Here is a 13,758-nt window from a genome sequence, read left to right on the forward strand (position 1 = left end):
ACTAGCTAGGCCATGGATTTGCTAAAGCTAGTCAACAGCTAGTACAAGATGCACTTTAAATACATATAAATAATGTGTAAATTTCTCTTTTTTTGGTAAAGTACTGCCATATTGATGTAAATGGTAATGACGCTGAATAAATATACTCTATGATCAGGAGGAATACATGATTAAATTACTCACATTTCCAGACATTAAAATGTCAATCTTCTCTCATGGCTGGCATGTGCTTCCTTGCAAGTCTTTGTTTCCATGGTTACAACATAAACAAGTGTTACCTTCAAATGATTCCCTACAGAAACCATACACTGTTGCGGTAATGACGATAATGCTGGGGACAGTCATATATTGCTCAAAAATATGCATAGGTTGTACAAATATGAAAAAAAAATTACATTTTGTTTCTTTTTAAGTTATTATAAAACTCATATTGTGATTTTTATAATTAATTGATCACTTTTTAGCATTTTATTAGAGCAGAGAAGTTTTAAAGTCTGGGTTGGGGACAAGGCCAAAGTAGCAAAATATTGATGTTTAAATCATCATAAAAAATGGAAATCATAATTATTTTGGTATGTAATTTTTTTTAGTGATGCAATGAATGATCTTTTTAATACCTAAAATATTTGTTTTGTAATAAAGTATTTTTAAATTTATAACTTAGGGACGTAAAAGTTCCACCAATTGAAGAATCACCCATAAATGTTGGTCATAAAAGGCTATTAAATACACCTTCAAGAGAAGTGTTCCTAATGAAGTGATCAGTAAATCTACTCTGTTTTGAAGGATTACTCTATTTTACAGAACGTCAACTGATCAGCCAATCAGAAGGCGGCGCCGCGGCTTTATATGCGTTTGCTGAGCGGCGCGCATGGACGCTGGCAGGATTCGTTTGAACAGCGTCTGCGCGTGTGTTGTTTGTGCGCGTTTCGTAAGCGGCGCTGTTTAAAAGCTATTTTTGCTGTAGACAAACTGTAACTCGGAGCTTTGAAGAGTGAAGAAACCTGAGGAGTGTTGTTAGTGTTGCTACAATCCGGTTCGAGTCCGTGTTGGGTATTTAGCGGCTGCGCAGCGATGATGGCAGGTGCACAGAGAGCGCCGGAGGAAGAGAACACAGGCGGCTCCTGAACGCTGGAATAAATCATGATCGGACGCGATGTTTACTTTTTATTTACTCGAATCCCTGTTGAATTTCGACCTTCTCAAACGATTGAATAGTCGCGTTTGGGTTGGTGGTGTTCCAGTCTGGTTCTGAGTGCTACTTGATGATATGTCTTGCTGATGGACTTCTTGATGAAACCTGTCTGTGTTTACTGTTGTAAGTGAAGTTGTGAGAATGATATAATAGTAAAAATAATTAGATAAATCGCTGCTGATTCGCTTTATTTAATCTAGTTCCATTCAAAGGCAGAAAGCTTATTTATTTAACTAGTGGTATTTTCCGCTTTCAGTTTGATTGGAATTAGAATAAGTGTATCATGTAGCAGGTCTCTGTGTTAAGACATGAGACCAGGGGACAGCACAGAGGAACATCTGGGGCTGATGTTGAAATAAAGCCTACACATCTGGATTGCTGCTGAAAGAAGGAGAGCTCGGACAGATCGAGCATGTCCAAGGCGCTGAAGAGAAAGAAGCACTGGTCGGCTAAAGTAAAGGAGTGCGCGGTGTCGTGGGGAGGAACGGGCGAGTTCGGCTCGGTGGTAGAACTGCTCGGGGGAGCCGAACATGGCCTCTTTCCTTTCCTCGGCCACATGGACCTGGACGCACTGGTGTGTCATGTCGGCTCGCTGCCCTATTATGGAGACGTGCTGCTGGAGGTGAATGGTACACCCGTCAGCGGCCTCACCAACCGAGACACGCACGCTGTGATCCGCCACTTCAGAGAGCCCATCCGCATCAAGACCGTCAAACCCGGTAGGACTTCCTTCTTATTAATATGAACCAGGGCTGGGCGGTGTGATGATATACCTTAACATCGGACGATATAAAATATGTATACCGGTTGAAGCGTTTGAAGATTTTTGCTGTTCATATAGTGGTACAGTTAGATCATCAGAGCTTTGCAAACGACCCCAACAGTGCTGATCATCTTAAACTGATTGTTCATCACTGTTTTATATATTTTTTCATACAGACTTAAGTAAATGATGCATGACAGGTGAAAAAGTTTATTTAGAGTTTTAAATCTTCCTAAACACCATAAGTCTGTAGTTAAAAGGTTCAGATTTGGCATGTGAATGGTTAACCCTTTAAAGCCTAAACCACCAAAACATTGCCCCAAAATTCTACATTTCTGAAACTGGAATGCTTATTTGACCTTCTGTAAAGTACAAAAAAAAAAAAATGAAATGAGAGTTTGCATATATGAGTTTTGTTTTGTATCATATCTGATACATCAGGATTTAATGTGTTAATTAATTGTTTTACACAACAAAATATACAAACTGTACAGAACATAATTTCCCTTTTGGACTCAAGAAATTTAAAACTTATAAATAAATAACTGGGGTCTCAACAAGCACTATTTTCTACCACTACCACTTTTGAATAAAATACTTTATATTTACTTTTACTAGGATGCAAAATTGCATCTACTGTGATGAAGGAGGGATACTGCTGCTCACTACTAGTATGAACCAACACCATATTATTTTTACCTCAAAATTAAGATTTGTGTATTTGTGGATTAAGGATAACACTACTGATTTTTCTAGTTAACCCAGATTTTTAACAAAAACTGAAAAAAACCCATTAATCAGATGAAATATTATTTGGGGTTTATTTATTAATGGTAAAATGAAGTGTTTGTATAATTTGTCAGATAATATAAGTGGAAATTAATTGAGTCTTGAGCCTCTCCATTTACAGAAAATGTTACATTCAAATTCTAAAGTCCTAGTTTTCTTATTTAAAGGTAAAATTAAAAGAAACTTTGTTTGGTTAATAAATCAGTTTATTGTGTGAGAAAATAAATCTGAGCTGTATTTGTTCTGTTCCCTGCATTCCAAACGCAAACATGCTGTCATCAATGCTGGATCGTTTTGATGTATTTGTGTTTTACCTTGTATCTGCTGAATTCTGCCCACTGTATTTTCATAATGCACCCACACTTCTGACATTGTTATACTGTATTCTTTACTCCTTACACTTCTGACTTTGCATAAAGACAGCTTAAAGATTTTAAATGAGAAACTACACATATGAGCACAGTGGTATTTTTTTAACTGCAAGAATAATAATTTAGAAATGATCAAAAACTACTAAAATAAGCTGCTTATATAATTTTATATGAAGGCCTGAAATACATGTGATCTGCAATTTGCTTGCAATTGCATTGAAATTATTATTAGCATAGCTTTATTTTTACCCTGGAGAATTTACATTTGATTGCTCACATTAATTGCATATTTCATGTTAATGACACATTCCCCCTACCAGCCCCAACCAAATAAAAATAACCCCCAGACATGTATAGATGCTTGATCTACACTGTATATAAATGGCAATTGTTATATTTAATTTACATAATTCTTTATCCTTATTGAGAGCCTTTTTTAGATCTTACTGCATTTAACCATAGAGCAGCTTGTTGGTTTACATTCTCTTTTGTGTTGTACAGTGCTGTACAGCAACATGACTTCTATCCTCCTTGCCTGATCAGGAGTTTTACATGCTCTACCTGTGTCCTCACAGGTTTCTCTCCAGGTACTTTGGTTTCCTCCCACCTTTAAAAAACATATTTTTGAGATTATTTTGATAATCGATATTGAGATTGGCTACTTTTAAATGCTTCTAGTGAGTAAATGCTTTAAGTGCTTTTGTAAGTGTGCGGTGCCATGCAGTGTACTGGTGCCATGTGAAAGGCGTATTCATGCATTACACAGTATTTTAACATGGCACATACTCAGTGTGACTCTGACCAGAATGATGATGTTAGTGAAAATAAGTAAGTAAATGAATGAATGCATCTGACTGGTGCAGAGAATTGATGCAAAACTTTAATTGAAAAAGTTGACTTAGTAAGGTAAGGCAAGGCAAAAAGATATTTTTATTTTTGCCACAGCCAACATAAAGCATACAGAATAGGATAGTTGCTCTCAGGGGACTCATGACTGTCTAAGAAAGGTAAGCCTGTCCTTATATAAGCTTATTTTTCAAGTTCTAACCCCAACCAGACTATATCATCTTTGCATTTCTTGTTCCCACATGTCAATAAGTCATGGCCACGCATTAGGATCTTGCCCCAATGTGTTAATGCTGTGTGGTCACGCATTATTTTGATTTATACAGGATATCACCAGTATCTTTAACAAAATAATAAATATCTTTACAGCAGTGTAAATATATTTATTGTCATTTATAATCATAATCCTGAAAGTCAGATTTTTTGATATCTTATATGTCCACACAAAGCAAATTATGGCTTTCTGAGTAAAATATTTATGTATATATCTTACGCATAGATATTCTGATATTCATTTTATTAATCTTAATTATATTTAATTTTTAATTTAATTTTAAACCATGATACGAAAGTAATAAAATATTTATAATTTAAATAAATTAAAAGAATTCATATATAGTCATTTCACCTATTGGGATGTTTTTGGGCGTTGGCAGTATACCTGGATGAAACAGAACATCTGGGCACAGAGTGAACATAACAAACCTCACATAGACAGGAACTAGGTATGAGGATTAAAGCTGTCACCCTTCACACTGCAGCGCCAACACTGCATTCTCTGCCGCTGTACCTTCTCTGTTGCCTTGTTAGCTTTAAAGAAAACTTTACTTTATTGCTAGTAAAGAAATATAAAAGGGCAGCATTTCAGGCACAGGACCAGTGTATGCCTAAACCACACCCTGTTTACTTTATACTGCATTATTAATGTAGAGTCCAGGACAATCAGTGCAACCTCATAATGTACAAGGGTATTAAAGCCTAAAGGATGCAGAGCACACATTATGTACTTTGTCTGGAATAGTGTGCCAGTTGTTCTGATAAAATAATAGTGCCACTTTTGTCTAACATATAATAATAACAAACACAGCTATTGTGTGCCCCCTAAACTGCACAGACCTGTTGGCAGATCCAAAGCCAATTGCGTTTTCTGTATAGCATGATTGTGTATGTAGTAAAAACCTTTTTGGATTTGCCCAGCGTTGGTAATGGTTGGTAATGTTTCATTTGTTGATTTATTTATTAATTTATTATCTGGATTCTTTACAGTGATATTACAGATTACACCAGTTTCTAGAACTACTTAGAATGTTGTGAGCTGAAGGTGTTCTGTAGACTTTTTTGCAACCACATGTCAGTTTGATGACCAGTTAAATTCAACATAAAATCCATGGATTCTCTGGCTGACAGAAAACACAAGAAATACAGCAGAGAATTCCATCAAAATAATTCACACATCTAATCAATGCCTAAAGAAATCAACTGTATTCTTGTGCATTAATCTTCTCTCTATTCAAAGTACATGAAGCAGAAAGGTGTGGTTTGTGTGCTTTAGAACAACCCCCACCCCACCCCACCCAAGAAGCCTCAGTTTGCAACTATTTGTTTCATGCCTGTCATAGCTGTGGCATTATTCATAATTAATGATGTAACTGTCCCATGATGATCTAGTGCTATAAAACTCTATCCGACACTCTTTATGACTGTTATATAAATATAACCCTTAAATATACAGTACTTCTGCATAAACACGATGCAGAACAGCCATTGACACAATGACTTAAATAAACATAATAAGCTAAAAAAAGTCAGTGCACTGCTTTCTATTTCTATTTTATTTAAAACACTTTACTTGTTTTAAGTGTTAAATTGGCACATAGAAAAATGCCGATTTTGGACTGTAAGCATATTGGCAAGAGACTTGAATCTCAAAATGCCTTCATATAGAGCATGTTTAAAGTCTGGCCTGGGGGCTAAAATATGACCCACAGACAGAATTCATCCGGCCTGCGGCATTTCTGATACAATACATTTATGCCACACAAAACTCAGGCACCTTTATACTACTGTAAACAAGCCAAGAAAAAGCACAGCTAATTCACCATAACATTTATCTGTAAATTGACCTGTTATAAATTTTATGTGAAACCCCATGCTTACGGTTGTTTTTTCCAATGTTTAAAATAAAATTCTATTCTATAACAATGACTATTGTATTAGCGAAGAGTAACTGAACCTTGGTTGTTTTGATACAAGAGATGCTGGTTTCTCATACTATGTCAAGTCAAGTCAAATTTATTTATATAGAGCTTTTAACAATGGACATTGTCTCAAAGCAACTTTACAGAATCCAGGACCAACAGACCAAAAACCCCTGTTGAGCAAGCCAAGGACGACAGTGGCAAGGAAAAACTCCCTTAAAATGACAGGAAGAAACCTTGAGAGGAACCAGACTCAGCAAGGACCCATCCACTTTGGGTGGCCTCATGGGTACTTTAAATAGATAGGATTTACACAAATCATACACACTATATTAATGCAAATTCATGAAAAGGTACGGTAAAATGTAATGCAAAAATAAGGCCTTAGCTCGTCTTCTTGCAGTGAAATGAGAACCCAGTGAAGCATCGCTGAAACCACTGCTCCTCTGGTTCTCAGTCACTGCTGACTATGCCATGTATCAAACATCTCTGTGATTTTCTGGCTCTTACATGGTTCACTCAGTTCATGAGAGGTTGTTCATCAAGTCTGTCAGAACTCCAGTAGAGGCTAACTGATCCAGATCTTACAGCTTCATATTTACAAGCACACTGATACAAAACTCTGGCTTGGCTCTGCGCCTGACATGTGACATTAATTTTTAAAACGACCATGAAAGAGTTCTGAGCAGCTGCCATTGACCAATACTGATCCACAGTGGTACAGTGGTAGCCTAGTGGGTAGAGCTTTGAGCTTTGAATTGTATTTTGTACATGTGTATATGTATATCTGACAAGGGCTTTCCTCTCTTCTCTCTTCTCATGTCTACCAGATGACTAAGCAGAGAGCGCACTTCTGGTGCCCAGTTATGCAAAACTCTCTAGGCCTGATAGCAACAAGCTTTAAGGACAGTTCATGGCTTGACGTTCATGGCAAATAATGTGTCATAAAATTTTAAATAAGGGTCAAATCATACAAAATGTTTCAAGTTGTGAAAACAAAAAGTGGTTTAAAGTGTATTAGAGAAACAATTTTGCAAAGTACTCTTGTAAAAGCTTTTCAAACAACTCCTAATGTTTGTTCCCAGCACCTTTTTAAAAAGGCTCTTTATGACCTGGTTCCCTCAACACCAAAGCCTATCCCATATTTTCAATGGGCACAAGGCACACAGTAACACCCTGGATGGGGCGCCAGTCCATCACAGGGCAGACACACACACACATACACACACACACACACACACATGCACACACCCATTCACCTATAGGGCAATTCAGTGTCTCCAGTTAACCTGACTGCATGTTTTTGGACTGTGGGAGGAAACCGGAGGTCCCGGAGGAAACCCACGCAGACACGGGAAGAACATGCAAACTCCGCACAGAAAGGACCCAGACCCCAGCCCCGCCTGGGGATTGAACCCAGGACCTTGCTGTGAGGCGACAGTGCTACCCACCGAGCCACCGTGCCGCCTCCTTTGTTTACAGTGGTGTGTACGTTATATCAGTAGATCAGAATATTCAATTAACCCTTTTTTTTTTTTTTTTTTTTCTCCACTTTTTTCCTCCAGTTTTTCTCCCCTAATCTAGTCGTGTCCAATTACCCTAATTACCCTCTATACTGAGTCGACCCTTCACCGCTGACTGAGGACGCCTCTCAACTGACATACATATGGGCTCAAGGTGTCATTGCTTTCCAGGACTCTGGAGTTGCTGTGCTAAAGCCATGTGATCTACATTGATCATATTGATATTTTCATTTTTAAAGCAAGTCCCATGGTAGAGAATCTGCCATTGACTAATAAACTCTCTAGACCTAAAAGCAACAGATTTTGAGGACAGTTTGTGTTTTGGGGTAAAGTGCCAGATCCGTGTTGTCATTATGAGCATGCTAACATAACACATATTAATGGCCAAGATACAGTATGGTCAAATCAGAAAACATTCTGCACCCTAAACAGAGTGCCAGTCTTGCTGGGCGACATACACATTTACCATCTCACTTTCACTTTCACTTGAGAGTAGCCAGTCCCCCTTCTGCATGTTTTGGAAAAAAATTAAGAAACAAGAGACAAGAATCAAAATCAGGTCCCCTGGACCCATTATTTTGGCCCTTTAAAGTACACATAAAATAAAAAATGGCAGAAAAAGCAAGTAAGGTAAAGGTCTATGGAATTACTTGCTCTACATGTTCTGGGTGCTTGTGCTAGTGATATAATAATGAAATCATTTTGGCACTCAGTAATTCTCTCTAACAGATGTTCTGTTGCTTGTACCCGGGGTAACATACATTTTGTGTTGCGTATCCTTATGTAACTGTTGAAGCTTTATAATTGGGGTCTGTTTGTGCCTGCGAGTTGGTGCCTGATGTAGGTTTGTTTCTTATAGACAGAAATGTACATTTCTTTAGTTTTTGATATTGGATTGGAAATTTGTTTCTATGGAGACATTGGAGTGTAAGTAATGGAAATGCAATATAGCTGTTGCTATAAAAAAGTAGAAAGTGGGTGTTATTACTATGGAAGTGATGGATGATGTAGATGATAGTTTGTCACTGCAGAAAGCAGAATGTATTACAGGAACTCAAGACAGGTGTTAGTGGAAAGGTCACCAATTTTCCAGCAATATCTCAGCCTTTGTAAACTTAATTGATGGAAATGACATTACTACAGTTTACTGTAAGACTTTCAAGATGAAACAGTATACTGCAATAAGTGTGCAAACAAATATATGGCTGCATATTTAATGATATTTTCATTGTGATTGCAATTGTTGGTCTTAAACATAATCATGGTCAATATAAGTGTGGTGTGTATATTTGTATAGCACATTTAAGATGCACTTGGTTAAGGTTGGATACAAAGATTAATGGGTTACCCGCATATTCACTGTCATTTTATGTAATATTGCTTCAAAAAAGTTGAATATCCATGTCACAATATTCTAAAATACCTTCTGTATGTAAACAAAGTAAATGCATAAAACCAAAATAAAATTTTGGAATTTTTGCAAAAACATGGCAGAGCAGTACTGTGGCTAAAGATCCACAAACAAGAATGAGAAAACTACTAACAAAATACAAGTGGCCAAAATAACAGAAACAAAACAATAGGAAACCAAATTAAAATCTCCAGCCCGAAGTGTAGTTGAGATGGATCAGATGGGTAAATGTGTTAGTCAGAGTGGGGTTGTCAACTTCACGCACCCAACCAGGTAAAAAAGGACATCAGAAAACTTGGGGTCCACTGAAAATTATTACATGACCCCTGGAGGCAGCTCACCCATCCAGGGTGGTTACATTGTAATGACTGAGGGGCACTGTAGCACTGGCTACTAGTTTCTTAAACAGAGGATCAAAGAATATCAGCATATGAACCAGCAAAATAAAAGAACCGGCCTCGAAGAGCATAGGTGTCAGAAAAGCAAAAAAAAATAAGTACAACACACAAAAAAGCCTACGGTGAGGAGACCAACAAAGCCAGTATTTAACAGGTTCTCCCAGCTGCAGTGAATTAATGCTAATTAGATACAGAAACTGCTTGATTAAAGGAAATGCTGCTGTAGATCATCAAGACCCATGCCTTATGAAAAATGTCCCAAAAGTCTCCTTTATGTCACTTTGGATAAAAGTGTCCGCTAAATGTAAAGTGTGCAGAACAGTAGATGGTCTATAGTCAGTAATTGTATACCCACAAAGTTCATCTATTTGGTAATAAAATAACCAATGATTGTACACCAGATATGGGTACTTATTAAAATGCAAGGTGAGTGTATAATGCTATTTAAAAAGTAGGACATTTTTTGTTAGATTAACCACCTGACCTTTTTAGGTGGTCAAATTTATTGCCCTGTTTACATTTGACATTCTACAATTAATTCTACAAGTCTTATTTGTTCTAAACAATTTAACTATATACATTTTTATTATATTTTACTATATTTCCACTTAACCTTTTATTAAAGCACTTACAAAAAAATAAATCATGGTCTTGTTTATCTTAGTAAGCTAGATGTTTTGCTTATGGTTTAACTGGATCTTAAGTCTTTTTTATTTGTAAAGAAAATGTACTGAGACACTGTGGTGTGGTCAACACTACCTGGTATCATTTTGTGGGTAGAAATACATCTACCCATTTATCAGGTACAGGAACAGAAATGCTGGAATCACATTCATTTGATAAATTATGGTGACATGGCACCACTGAGTGACACCAACAACCCACTGCCACCAATGTGTACAGGATAAGAGGTGTAGCCTAAGATTGAGAGGTCAGACCACAATGTCCAAGTCTCATAGTACATGCGCAAGACTTGGGGGTATGAATTTGCACCTTGTTTGTGATGTATTCCTGGTTCACACCCAGAGTTTCTCAGTGGCACTGACACTGTAGCAACCCTGACCAGGTGGTTATTGTAGATAAATGAGCAAATTACTGTAATCTCTTACGTTCAGTCTGAGATTAGGTTGATTCAGAGCTCAATGATAATGACTCTAATCCAATGTTACAAAGGGTGCTTTTATTTTAGGGGCAAATTCGTATGTGATGTTCTGGATGCCGGTTATTTTCCATTGTGATAAGTGTGTTCCTGTTAGCCAGCACTTTAATGCTTCTGTTTCGCCTGGAGGTTTTTCGATGATGTATTTGTACTGGTACAGAGGAAGGTAAGCTATAAATATTTAATAGGATCACAGAGAGTTATGGACATATGATCTGCAAATATTTTAATGTGAAGATGGAAGGAAGAGTTGTCTGGAGGCTTTGAAGTATAGTGTTGAATACCAGATCTACTCTGTGTGATAAACCTGTGCCATACAGCAGTGCCAGACGAGACCCAGGCCTTATGGCAGTATGTCTGTGTTTGTGAAAGTGTGTGTGTGTGTGTGTGTGTGTGTGTGTGTGTGTGTGTGTGTGTGTGTGTGTGTGTGTGTGTGTGGTTCAGATGGTCCTGACAGCTTGGTTTATATTTAACAACCCTGTCCGTCTCGCACCAACTATTGGCTGTACCAAATGAAATGTGCTTTTGGTATTTTTGTGGTTTGGTACTCGGTGGTTAAGGTACTGGACTACTGATTTGAAGGTTGAGGGTTCAAGCCCCACCACTGCCAAGCTGCCACTGTTTGGCCCTTGATCACGACCCTTAGCACTCAGCAGCCTGGATTCTATCAAATAATAGTTGCTTTGAATGCCAAATTACCTATCATGTAAAAACAACCTGCTGTGGCATGCTGGAGCTTGATGGATGTGTTGGTTCAGGCAGGGGGAACTGGTCGTGTCCTGTGCTCGCTGTCTGTGCCCTGACCTCATGTGTAATTTAGTGAGTGTAAATAATAGATGTGTTGAGTTGGATGCCTACACACATAAAAAGAGAAATAGACAGGAGGATCAGCTTTTTAATATGAAATGCTATCATGTAGCAGTCTATGCAAAGAGAACAGCCAGTCCATCACAGGGCAGACACACACAGATACACACCCATTCACCTATAGGGCAATTCAGTGTCTCCAATTAACCTGACTGCATGTTTTTGGACTGTGGGAGGAAACCGGAGGTCCCTGAGGAAACCCACGCGGACACTGGGAGAACATGCAAACTCCACACAGAAATGACCCGGACCACTCTGTCTGTGGATCAAACCCAGGACCTTCTTGCTGTGAGGCGACGGTGCTACCCACCGAGCCACCGTGCTGCCCCTTATTGTTAACTTGCTTCTCTTATCTCTTATCTGAAGTCATTGTACTGGATGAAAGCTGAAAGAATGTGGTCAGTGATTTCATCCAATAATTTGTCTTCAGAAACAACTTTATTCTGACCAGGGATGCAGGGGGGTCAAAGCCCACCCAAAAACTAGTTACAAGGTGGGACCACATTTTGGACAGAGCGCCAGTTAATCACTGGCATCACAAACTTACATTCACTCATATCTGACAGTGCAGTAGGTAATCTCACCAATGCTGTGTGTTTGGAAGGTAAGAGGAAAGTGAAGTACCCAGGGTGAAACCACATGGACACGGCTAGAGCATGCTAAACTCCACACAGACAGTGAGCAGACGCTAGGTCAGGATCATTGTCCTTTTGGATGAAAGTGTCTGCTAAATGCTGTAACTGTGTGGCTTGAAGCTGTACCTGTGGCTTGAAGCTTGTTGGAATTCATTGCCAGAAGGCAAATGCATTTTATGAAGCTCAAACAAATGTATGTGGTGTAATGCATTTCTCTTTCATTGTTATTGTTTCCTAATAAGAAAATAAACAGGGGTTGCAAGCTCAGCATAAATTGAGTTCTTTGATATGGAAAGATTGCCAAAGGCTGTCTGTAGTGCGAACGTATTACCTTGCATTAAAGCTTATCAAAGTCTTTCATTTAAGGTAAATTAAGCTGCAGTGTATGAAGAGAATCCTAGCCTCAGGGTTTACACACTGGTAGGGGGTTTAGAAAACTTATAATGGCAGCTTACACTGATCAGCCATAACATTAAAACCACCTTCTGGTTTCTACACACACTGTCCATTTTATCAGCTCCACTTGCCACATAGAAGCACTATATGTATATTGTAGTTCTACAATTACTGACTGTAGTCCTTCTGTTTCTCAACACACTTTTTTAGCCTGCTTTCACCCTGTTCTTCAATGGTCAGGACCCCCACAGGACCACCACAGAGCAGGTATTATTAAGATAGTGGATCATTCTCAGCACTGCAGTGACACTGCAGCACTGCTGGAGTTTTTAAATACCATGTCCACTCACTGTCCACTCTATTAGACACTCCTACCTAGTTGGTCCACCTTGTAGATGTAAAGTCTGAGACTGTCGCTCATTTGTTGCTGCACAGTTTGAGTTGGTCATCTTCTAGACCTTCATCAGTAGTCACAGGACGATGCCCACAGGTCGCTGTTGGCTGGACATTTTTGGTTGGTGGACTATTCTCAGTCCAGCAGGGACAGTGAGATGTTTAAAAACTCCATCAGTGCTGCTGTGTCTGATCCACTCATACCAGCACAACACACACTAACACACCACCACCATGTCAGTGTCGTTGTAGTGCTGAGAATCATCTACCACCCAAACAATACCTACTCTGTAGTGGTCCTGTGGGGGTCCTGACCATTGAAGAACAGCAGGAAAGGGGGCTAACAAAGCATGCAGAGAAACAGATGGACTACAGTCAGTAATTGTAGAACTACTAAATGCTTCTATATGGTAAGAGGAGCTGATAAAATGGACAGTGAGTGTTTTAATGTTATGACTGGTCAGCGTATATCAGAATTAGAGCTTTATTCACTAGGTATGTTTGCACAAAAGGAATTTGTTTCTGAATGTTGGTAGCTCTCTAAAAAATACAGACAGAACAGTGTACAATGTACAGATTTTTAATTTGCTAAACATTAAAAATAATGTAAAGTGCAGCATGGCATGTAAACAACATGAATTGAATTTAATAGCAGTTGGGGAAAACTATTCTTGTGTGTATCTGATTTTGTGTGCTGGGCTCTGTAGGACCTACCAGAGAGGAGGAAGTTAAAACGTTTCTGTCTAGTGTGTAATGAGTCTGTGATTATTTACTCTGCCCAGTTCCTGGTTCTTGCTGTGTACAAGTCCTAGAT

At 38.5% G+C, this 13,758-nt stretch overlaps 1 protein-coding gene across 1 annotated transcript in view; it reads left to right on the forward strand.

Moving 5' to 3' along the window:
• Positions 1–1,539: 1,539 nt before the first annotated feature.
• Positions 1,540–13,758, forward strand: part of LOC134316895 (membrane-associated guanylate kinase, WW and PDZ domain-containing protein 3) — a 222,457-nt gene continuing 210,238 nt past the window's right edge. The window contains exon 1 of the mRNA XM_062997426.1: positions 1,540–1,914. Within this exon, the coding sequence (XP_062853496.1) occupies positions 1,608–1,914 (307 nt within the window). The 5' untranslated portion in view covers positions 1,540–1,607. The remainder of the gene's footprint in view (positions 1,915–13,758) is intronic.

This window comes from Trichomycterus rosablanca, chromosome 6, assembly GCF_030014385.1.
Source record: "Trichomycterus rosablanca isolate fTriRos1 chromosome 6, fTriRos1.hap1, whole genome shotgun sequence".
NCBI lineage: Eukaryota > Metazoa > Chordata > Actinopteri > Siluriformes > Trichomycteridae > Trichomycterus > Trichomycterus rosablanca.